This window comes from Paramisgurnus dabryanus, chromosome 1 (genome assembly GCF_030506205.2).
Source record: "Paramisgurnus dabryanus chromosome 1, PD_genome_1.1, whole genome shotgun sequence".
NCBI lineage: Eukaryota > Metazoa > Chordata > Actinopteri > Cypriniformes > Cobitidae > Paramisgurnus > Paramisgurnus dabryanus.
Window position 1 is genome coordinate 12398987 of NC_133337.1, and position 11885 is coordinate 12410871.

The 11885-nt window shown below is 37.0% G+C and overlaps 1 protein-coding gene across 1 annotated transcript; it reads right to left on the bottom strand.

Annotated features, from left to right (window-relative positions):
* Positions 1 to 3104: 3104 nt before the first annotated feature.
* On the bottom strand, positions 3105 to 6230 carry LOC135745944 (tetraspanin-7-like). The gene has a single exon (XM_065264425.2). It carries the CDS (start codon positions 5667 to 5669, stop codon positions 4596 to 4598), a length of 1074 nt encoding a protein of 357 aa, XP_065120497.2. The 5' UTR covers positions 5670 to 6230; the 3' UTR covers positions 3105 to 4595.
* Between the last annotated feature and the right edge of the window lie 5655 nt (positions 6231 to 11885).

An 11885-nucleotide genomic window follows, 5' to 3' on the forward strand; every position in this document is an offset into this window, starting at 1 on the left:
GCTTTAATAGGGGTGGCATAACTCAAAACTGTGTAACACAGTGATAAGAAAAACCTGTGAAATTCACCCTCACCTTTCAAATTTTGTTTGACAAATCTAAGTTTGTGATGTAACTTACTTAAAATTAGCCACACTTTTAAGTGGTACAGCATATTCCTTCAAACAAGATTGAGTAATGATAATACATGTATTAGTAAGGAAAAAATGACTAACTATGTAGGTTAATTTTGTTCATCATCATTATGAATACACTATGCACTAATTCAGACATTTATACAACATACATAAAGAAAAGAGGATTATTTAAAACCAAATAAACAGTAAATATATTTAAAAGTCATACTGGTACTCACCTGCACGATTCCACAAAAAAATCAGGATTACAAATGTTTTGCAGCCTTCCTCGTATCTATTATATCATGTTATACAGTACATTGATATGGGAACATGCAAACTCAGGATGCTTTCCATTTCTATTGCTTTAGCCTTTGGGGATGTTCATTTTTAGATTTGGTAACCAAATTGTCATTTCACAAATGACCACTGAGAAATTAAAATTTTCCTATTATTGTTGTGGTATTCATGCAAATGATCAAGTCTCTTCATGAGAACACTTGTGTCGTTCTTCTTGACAGACACTGGCATTTTTATTGATATGCAAGTAGTAAATTCCCTTTGTATTGACAAGTATTGATATGCATTTGTATATGTATAGTTTGTGCATAAACTACAACATTTTCATTAGGACATCACTCTTTTTTGCCTTTGTGAAGTGGCTTAACTATACAGTCTCAATATTGAATGTTAATCTAAGTTAATATAAAAAGGTTTAAATACATTTACATTCTTTTCTATTATAGTATATTCTATTAAACAAGTTGGTATAAGAAAACATTGTCAAATACATTTTTTTTTGTTGAAATAAATTCTATTTGCCATAATACATTTCAAAGGCACATCTGAATGGTATGTATGTACATGCCTGTATATATGTAGGCTGAAACTAGTTTCTTTTATACTATTAATCCTCATTTTCAGGTCAATGAAGACCATGAGGACATTGACTGCACGACATCCCAAAACATATCCCAAGCTTATGATCAGAGCTGATACAATAACAAAAAATAGTTTCCTGTCAAAAACAAATTTGATTGAAGATGCAGATTAAATTGTGGTCTGCTACTTCTGTAAGGTCAGTCTACTTGGTGCGAATTTAACTCAGCTTTATTTAAAGGAGTAGTCCACTTTAAAGGTGGGGTCCATTGACTTTTCATAGTATGAAAAAATACTATGGTAAGTCAATTGGCCCCATCTTTAAAGTGGACTACTCCTTTGGGAATGTGGTCAGATAAATTTGTGCATGTTTTTCTAAGTTATATTTAATAGCTAAATGCATGCTGATGGTCTCAATAGTACTTTTTAAGAGTAGGACACAAAAATATTATTTTAAACCAGATTTACATTTATGTATTGGCACATGCTTTTATCCAAAGCAACAAGGTATACATTGTATTAGTATGTGTGTTAACATACCAATTCAGTTTTGGGCTGCCAACGTAATGCTATACCGCTGACCAGAGTACCAAATATAAACCAAATATCTTAGGTGGCAAGTTTCCCAACCTTAGCCTCTATGATCCCATTGAATGCAGTCCATTATTATATAAACTCAACCATTTTGCATTTTTCTTTCTTTCTTTTTAATTGTCAGTATTTGTATAATCAATGTACATTTACCTGCCAATGAACTATTCAAGAACAAACACATTTGGATATAATCAAATATACTCACTACAGTCTCTGCTGGTCAAGTTTCTTATGATAGTAAAACAATTTATTGAATGCATAAGAACCAAGAGTATAGACAAGCTATATAAGATCATATAAGATGCTACTCAGTAATTTAAAAAATGTTCACAAACTTAAAGGATGCTACCCGCTGATCTTTGCATTACAAGACTAAAGACAAGGTATTCCTTGATCTGTAACCATGTACGTATACTGTATGTTTTTTACTTGCATTACTGTACTGGACAAACACATGCAACAATCCAAGTTAAATATACATAACAGATTCATGTTTAAAATATTTACCTTAATAATCACTTAAATCTACTGCCACAAATCCAGTTTTGACATTCGTAAGCAGGCATGCAAGTTTGATACCTGCACCTGAGTAAAGGCAAGGCCCAAACTGTTGCAGTTGTATGAAAGACATTGTCATTTACAAAGTGTAGAGTCAGTATATATATATTTTTTTTTTGAGTTGGAAAGTTTAAAAGTTAAGTGTTTCTTTACAAGAGTCATTGTGGACCTTTTGCTGACAGGACAATCTAATACATAAACAGTGAAAGCAAAAAAGACAGGACATGAAGACTAAAAGGAGAAAACCAAGGTAAAACTATAACCAAGGAACAGGACAGGAGCAGACAACGATAAAATTTGGTTTTGATATTTAAAACAAATGACTAACATTTCGACGCTCATGCATCTTCTTCAGAGTCTTCAGTTTTGACTCTGAAGAAGACGCAACATTAAATATTAAAATAAATTTAAATCATTGTGTGCTCCGGTCCCGTTCCTTGGTTATAGTTTTACCTTCGTTTTCTCCTTTTTGGATTTCTCTGTCCTATTCCGTGAGCACCAACTAGGCTGAAGCCCAAGTGATCCCTTTCAAGAAAAAAGGAAGACTGTTTGATATAGTTACAATAAAATTAATATTTATAATATAATATATTATTATTTCATTTCTTCTGTGTTTGCCTTTAATATAAGGCTTACCTATTGTATAACCTATGCATCACACTAATAAGTTGCTTTAAATATTATTCAAAACACAATGTGCTGCTTGAAGGATTTGTTATGCACACTAAATAATGCAAAGTATTTTGCATTGAGTGTGACCAATGAATCTGACTTCAAGCTTAGTCATATCAAGCATTCTCATGTTTGGCAACATTTTTATTGAGATTTTTACCCAACTCTACTTGTTTTTTTGTTTTTTGCACACACTGGCATTTGTATTTAAATGCCAGTAGTACAATCCCTTTATATTGATAAGTATTGGTATACAAATAGTATATTTATGGTTTGTGCATAAACCACACGATTTCCATTTCGACATCACTCTCTTTATGCCTTTGTAAGGTGGTTTACTATACAGTCTCAAATTGAATGTAAATCAGTTAAAGGCGGAGTGCAAAATGTTTGAAAAACGCTTTGGAAAACGGAGTTGGGCCGACTACCAAAACACACTTGTAGCCAATTAGCAGTAAGGGGCGTGTTTACTAACCAACATCCTTGCCAGGGTTGCTTATGTGTGGGGCGGGTCTATCAAAAGAATGTCTAGATTCTATTGGGGTAGGGGCGTTTATGTTTAGGTGATTTCAAATATCAACATTTGCTTTCAAACATTGTGCACTCCGCCTTTAATATAAAAAGGTTTAAATACATTTACATTCTACTTTTTTTATTAAAATAAATTCTAATTGCCATAAATTTGCTTCAATATATTAGCTTTTAAATCCTAACCAGTCAATTTCAGCTAGCAATGATGATGCATGTACACAGCCTATTTTGTCATACAGTATAATGATTAATGAATGAATATACTCTAAACCGTATTACCTACCCAATCGTTCCCAATAAATTTTAATGTCTCATCCGAAGGTAATCATCCCTCTATGTAGGCTGACTATTAATCCACATTTTCAGGTCAGTGAAGACACAGATGACATTGACCGCCCGACACCCAAAGAATTATCCTACGCTTATAATCGGAGCAGAGACAATAACAAAGAAATATAACCATTAAAAACAAAATTTAATTGAAGATACAGATTAAGTTGTGGTCTGTTACTTCTAGAAACAGCAAAAGATAAATCAAGTGCATATAAGGTCAATCTACTTTATGCTCAGCTTTGTTTAAGTATTTGGTCAGAGTCGTGCATGTTTTTTTAAGTGCATTTTTTAAAGGATTTAAATCTAATTGTAGATTTAATAGCTGTATGCATCCTGATGCAAACTCAACAATTTGGCTATGTTTCTTATGATAGTAACACAATTTATAGAATGCTTACTAAGATGTTACATAGTACTTAAAAAACATTTTCACAAACACGAAGGATGCTACCCGCTGATCGTCGCATTACAGACTCAACCCAAGGTATGCCTTGATGTGTAAACATATACACATATATGTTTTTTACTTGCATTCATGTACTGGACAAACACATGCAACAATCCAAGTTAAATATATAGATAACAGATTCATGTTTAAACTATCTATTTCAATAATCAATTAAATCTACTGCCACAAATCTATCTTTAGCACAAATACAGTTTTTGACTTCATTAACTTTACAGAATGTGTCTAATAAAGAAAATGTTGCTACAGTATATGATGCAGAGCCAAAATGCTGTTAGGGTTCCCATGTTGTGCAGTTTTGTCCATGCTGTCTTGAAGGATTGAGTAACCAGATTATCATGCACAGTTCAAAGCTTCTTGGTCCAATACAAACATAAACATCTAATATAAAAGCACAGGTAGAGAAGAACATTCTGGTAAATCGATTGATTTACTGCGTTTTTTCATATCAGTGTACTTGTCTTCGCAGTCTGGGCGTAAGACGATTGGCAAGCAGGCATGCAAGGGCGATACCTGCCACCTGAGTGAAGGCAAGGCCCAAAACTGTTGCGGCTATATGAAAGACATTGTCATTTACCAAGCTGAAGACTTTGCGAAAACAACCATGGACATGAATCCCTGCCGGATCAACGTTCCCAAATCTGTTCTCTGGCAAAGGTCTGTTTCGGCAGCCTCTGCGCTGTACACAGCAACTGTCTGGTAGTGAAATGGCCACAGAGTCATTTTCTGAACGTCCTGATGAGTAAATACCATCTTGGGTGGCCCATTCAGACACGAGCCAATCACGCCAACCCTCAGCCCCACAGCATTTTAGTGACCTTTGGAGGCTATCCAGCGCATCTGCGCGACCCTCATCTTCTCCGTATTCCAATACAGCTTTCTGCAGCCCACTACGAAACCCTTCGGCAATATCCTCCCTGTAGAAGAGCCCTGAAAGACCAGCAGCTAGTCCACCTATGAGCATAGCCAGCTGGAAGAAGCCATATGCCCGCAAAAGGTAAGGCAGGTTGGCCGCCACTCCTAAACACCCTAAAAAGCCCCATGCAGTCACCGCAGCCCCTGTGCCTAACAAGACGGTGGGGGCATTGGGGTAACGGTTGGCTGACAGCAGCATGTAGTCGGACAGTGACGCTTGTGCCCATATCCCCAGGGTGAAGATCGCAAGTCCTGCTGCCCAAAAGAGAAAGCTGAAAATCAGAAGCGCAAGGCGCAGCAAGGGCATGACTCCCACCGCCCGGCAGCACGGTGGAGCAACGCCCACTGCAGGCACAGCGGGCGCCAGCGAGGCCTCCGAGCACAGCGATAATGAAAGACGTTGCTGTTGATCAGCGTACTCTTGCGAGGGTGACAGCAGATATCCGGGAAGTGCAGAGGGCCGTCGAGAGACAGAAGGTAGGGTTGGACAAGCCGGCTGTACTGGGGAGGACAGTCGTCTTGTCCCAAGCAGTTCTCTTTCCCACTCCTTTTCACGGCGTGGACTTTGCCGAGCCGGCAGCGAGTTGTAAGGTGGCACAGAGCTCATGGCCCAGTCTCACTCTTTATCAACCTCTTGCTCTATCGATGTTTCCCTCTCTCCCTCTCTTTTACTCCTCCCTTTCCCCTGCTGCTGTTGTTTGTTCTCTTCTGTTAATGTCCCTCCTCATCTCTCTCCCAAGCGTTTTACGACCGGTCATCAACTCACCACCGCCTCCTTACACCCTTATTCGACCATAAATCGTTTTAGTGGAGGAACGCTTGGCACGCTTATCTTCGCTAACAGCTTCTCTGCCCCCTATTCGCAGTATTATAATGTTTATTCCAAACATTTCTTATGCTCTCTTGATCGCAAATGCTCCCTGTTTCTGCAATGGCTTGCTGACTATACTGCGCCTGTGACGAAGTATGAGGGGGATTAGGTAGTTTTATGGCTGTGATGCTGTTAACCCACAGCACCCAGATCTCCCCCTACTGTTGCAGGAACCACAAATCTCTGATCTGATCGATATGTGATGATTGTAATTGTGTAAAACGCATCTGTTTACTCAAGCCTATAGTTGAAACTAGCCATTACTTTTATTTGACGCTTTTTATCCCATTACTTTAATTTCACATCTAGGTTATACTACTACTTTTTATCTGCTTTCTTTTTTCCTATCATTCGATATATTGTTTTATCATTTAATCTTGTTGTTGCTTATCCTGTTCAGCACTTTCGATCCTTACTATTTGGAAAGTGCTATACAAATAAACTGAACCTGAACATGTCAATTTAAGTTATAGCTCTACAACAGACACTAATAACATTTTAGATTAACCTTTATATTCAGCATTACACATTCATATAAGCATGCGTGTATTTATATAGATATATATATATGTGTGTATATATGTGCCTGTTTATGTCAATAGATATACACAGAAAATAGATTTATTACATGTTTGTGTGTCTTGTTAGTTGTAGACATACCTCCATTTTTTGCTTCCCATGTGTATTTGCGTGTGTATGTCTATAGATGTGTCATTTAGACATACCTCCATTCATTTCTTGTATCCCATATGGTCATGTTTTGTTTTCTTAAATTCATCTAAAGCATGTAAAAAATACAAAGTTTTGTAATTAACAGGTGACACCTTTAAACTCCCGGTTAGGCTGCGAAAACTCCACAGTCAACATTTTTAAACTCTCAACATAAGATATTTAATCTGTTTTATAATTAATGTCTTTTTTCTAAATGGCGATAATACCTGAATATACACTGACTGCAATAAACTTAATTTGTAATCTGATTTTGCATCATTTCAACAAAAACACACTCAAATGAAATGACTTCAATTAAATTACTTAAATGTAACAGAATGAATATAATTAAACAAAAAATGCCACACACTAGTCTTTACAAACTCATTAGTCTCTTGTGCACACACAGAAACTCTCAGTTGTCCCCTTTTATGGTGATGATTCATAATATATAAACAGAGCAGTATCTCCTTCAACAGACATTTAGTGGTTTGGGAACTGTAAGCCCCAACCACTTGTCTCCTTCACCCCATAATTCATCCTCACTACACAAAAAAAACCTTTCTCTCTTCGCCAATTAAATGTTTTATGAATAGATGCGATTCTCAGAAAAAGACATCCGTCAGCAAGACGGGTATGAATCTGTGATAGGCTCTCACGAGCACTCCCCCTTTATGCATTCATGCACCATTGCAGTAAATACTGGAAGTAAAATAAGCCAAAATTAAGCTAAACAAAAATGCATCTAACAACTCATTTGAAATGTTTCCAGATCTGAATATGCTAACAATTAAAATTTTATTAGAATTTTTGTGTAAACAGAGGAAAAACAGACATCTGCCTTTCATAACATTCATATTATTTTTAATATAGACACAGCTAGACCAACAAATAGGAACAGGGGATAAGAGTACTTATAGTTTCTTAACTATTTAAAACACAGAAGTCAAACACACAAAACCACACTTCTGTGGATCCAGCATTATATACAGTAATCAGCATAAATGAATACACCCCCTTTGAAAATTAAGATTTTTCTCCATTTGTTAGTCAATTTGAGACCAATTTGCTGTATTTTTTTACACACCAGTTTTACATTTATGTTTCTTAACATAACAGTTAAAGGCACTTACCATCTTAACGATACGAAAAATAACACATTTAAATCAAATGAGGTGATGCAAAAATCTAATATTTTGTATAGCCTCCATTCTTTTTTTAAAAACAGCACTAAAGGTGTTGATAGCATACAGTTACATATTTTATTCTCCATTCTTAAACAATGACCTCTTTCAGATCCTGGATGCTGAATGAAAAATGACATTCTGCTTGTCTTTTCAGAACTCCCCATACCTCAACCTGTGGGGTTTAGGTCTGAATCACTTTTACCCTGTGCTTCTTCTAAAATGAATTAGTGACCTTAGATGGGTGGGGCGGGGAAAGAGGGGATTGTATTATCCCTCTTAAAAAGTCTAAATTCAGTCAGTCTGCATTTTCAGTTAAAGCTGCAAGGGAATGGAATTCCATCCCAACAACAATTAGAAATAAACACACTCTTGGTTCTTTTCAGTTTCATCTTAAAAACTGGTTACTGACAAATCAGCACTGTCGACATAAGTCTTACACTCTTGACAAATTTGATGTCCTGGTGTAAATTGTTTTTTTGGTCTTGTTTGCCTGTTCCTGTTGCCATTTAATTTAATTTTTCCCCCCTCTTTTTCTCTCTATTATTATTGTTAATAATATTATTTGCTTTTTTTATGTGTATATGTGTAATTAATGCTATGTATTTTGTTTTAGGGTGACTTTTTACTATTCTGTCAGGGGGCTACAGATGAAAAATAGCCCTTTGGGCTAATTCTGGCACATTTACAATTATGTTCCTTAATGTGCATTGTCCCTGTTTAACAAATAAACTAAACTAAACTAAACTGCAGCACTCATGCAAGCCCACAGAAGAACACTGCCACCACCATGCTTTACTGTTTGTACCATGCATTTTTCATTGTACTCCTCACCCTTGCTACACCATACAGTTTGGAACACTTCAGAACCACAAATATTAATCTTTGTCTCATTACTCCAAAGTATAGAGAATTAGAGACCCAATAGTCTTTACCTTTCTCAATATGAGCTCTAGCAAAAGGCTTTTTGGGCATTGGCTTTACCAGTGGCTTTCTCTGTGGATGACAGCCATACATGCATTGTAAAAAAGAAAGCAAATTGGTCTCATATTTACTAACAAATGGAGAAAAATCTTAATTTTCAAAGGGGGTTTAATCATTTATGCCGAGCACTGTATGTTGGTCATATTGGACACACCTCGTTCAGTTTATAAATTGCTGACGATGATTTGAATTAGCTGTGTTAAGAGCAGAAACATTTTAAGGGGTTGTGGTGAGTGCTCAATACCAACAACCTTTATGACTTGTTGTGATCTTAACAAAGTATCTCATATGACAGGGTGCCCAAGCTCGTTCCTGGAGGGCCAGTGACCTGCAGAGTTTCCAACCCTAATCAAACCACAAGCAGGTAATTAAGGTCTTAAAAAGCTGAAGACGGAACAAATTTTGTTTTCTTGTTGTTTGTTCTAAACTCTTTTTGCAATGTCGCGTATCAGTGCTGCCCTGACAGCCTGGTAGGGTAATAATTTGAATAAGAAATCATATGTATTGCGTCCATAGACGGAATTGGACGAGTGCTCTGGGGCACCAGGCAATGGGGGGGGCACCAAGGGCTTCATTTGGTCACAGTCTGGGGCCCTTGGTGCCCCCCTATTACCTGGTGCCCCAGGGCACTCGCCCAATTCCATCTAAGGATAATCCAGCCCTAAAAAAAGTGCTTCGACGCACAGACTCTGTGCGAGCTTGAAGACCACTGTCTCCTATTATAAGCTTTGCCCACAGGTGGACCACAAAGCATGCAGTTTGAAATGTAAAGGTGACTTAGCCTGAGCCCAGTCAAAAAACTAAAACCAATTACTTATGCAACTGGCAGTTTATAGTATAGGAAGGTGTCTATTAACCAGATTAAAACAAAAAATCTGGACGTTTCTTAGTGTTTGGTTATTTTTTAACAAGTTCACATTCACAGTTATGCCAAGCTTTAGATTGTTTTATATGTCATAAATTGTGGGTGGGGTACTGAGGGGGCAAAATCCACTGGTGTTGTGGGTCCACCAATCTTAGCATATGACATTCATTGCATGTATTTATGTTTAATTCCTGGTGGTAGATGTTTTTCATAGAAAACTTATGTCAGGGGTACACAAACTTGGTCCTGTAGAGCCGGTGTCCTGCAGAGTTTACTCTGACTTGCCTTAGCACAACGGCCTGCAGTTTCTAGTATGCTTGGACTTTTTTCCACAAACCCGCTAATATCCCTTACTGGTGTCTGCATCCGTCTCACAAGCCCAAGCGTCCGGCAAGCTTTTTACTCAAAGTACACTCAACGGCAGCTATGCGTGCATGTCAGTGTTCGACAATACGAATGACTTCTTATTCAACTTATTACTCTACTAGGCCGTCAGGCCAGCACTGATTCACAGCATTTACAGTACATTAATTTGGATAGATGAAGAAAAGTAGCAGATTCACCATTGCAAACAAACAACAAGAAAACAAAGAACAAGAATCAAACATTATGGTGACAAAAATGCTCCACAACTTTCTGTTCTTGGAAGAAGTGGTCTTTGCTGCTGTAACATGGCTGCAGGAGGCGCAATGATACTACGCAACAGCTGAAAATAGTCCCCTTAGTATCTTTCAATAGCAGGGGACTATTTTCGGGCAGTGCTGCCTGTTGAAGCCATGTTACAGCAGCAAAGTCCTTGATTATTACGCCAGAAAGAGAGTACAGTTCCTAGTCATATCGGCCTAGAAAATCGCAACTTTTAATTTTCTGTCAGTCTTAGTACACGATGTAGCCTACCTACAGAAGAGTCAAGTTTTAAATAGTAAAAATATCCAAACTCTTTGGTATATTTTTTTAGCGTGATGCTAATGGTCTAATCAGATTCAATGGATTGTGTTAAGCAATGCTAAAAGTGGTAGCGCCAGACCCGGAGATCAGCTGAATGGATTCCAAAACGGTAAAAATCAAATGTTTAACTCTAGGGGAGCTGGAAAATTAGCCTATTTTCAAAAAAGGTGGAGTGTCGCTGGTTTGGTGGTTTAGACCTTAATTACCTGCTTGTGGTTTGATTAGGGTTGGAAACTCTGCAGGTCACCGGTCCTCCAGGAACCAATATGAGATACTTTTTTGAGATCCCAAGTGTGGTTTTATGTGTTTGACTTTTTTGTTCTCATTACAATATGCTATCAGGATATTATTGTATATGTATGAATCTGATGACTAGAATTAGTAAATGGGGTTGTATGACTCTTTGGTTCATAACTTCCTATTCTGAAAGTTTCATCAATTGTGCATAATGACATGTGCAGCAACTCAACTGCATAGTATTTTTGAGTAATGCAGTTATTTTGAGGAAAATGTGAATAATTGCACTGCAGGCTGATTTAACGTGTTCTCTAAATTTTCAGCTTGTGCCCCTAAAATTTTCAGTCAGAGGCTACAGTGCTCGTTATAAAAAATTTAGTCTGGAACCCTGAATGACTTGACTTTTAAAATATTTTGGGGAGGCACTACACTGTAATATCCCCAATTTTAATATTTATTTATAACATATTTTTACATATATTAGCTTGGCTTCTTTCATGTATGTTAACATTTCAAACAATGCTAAAACATATCAGCAAGTAAATTAAAATAAAATCATCATATATCAAAAAAGTAGCCCTACAGATTGTTTTATCTATTGTGTAAGTTAGCCCTTGCTAACAAAAAGGTTGGAGACCCATGTTGTATAGTATTTGCACACAAAGTTTTGGTTAACCAACATTTAAAGGGCATGGACAACAAAATATAATTCATTTCATTCATTTAACCACCCATTCCTTTAAGGTATTTTATGGTAGGCTACTTACACTTGGACTGTGACTTTTTGTGGCTTCTGTAAGTTACATGCCACATCTGCTTCAATAACGTTTGGTGCCATATTATAAAATGGTGCATTAGTAATATATAACAATATATATTACTATTATTATTTTATATGAAAAGAAAATCTGGACGTTGCCTTCTCCGCCAAACCTGTTGCGGGTAGCATACCTCAGACCAGACCAGTTTAGCTAATCTCAAAAAGCGCGGAACGATGACGCACTTCCGCCGTCTATTTCCGGT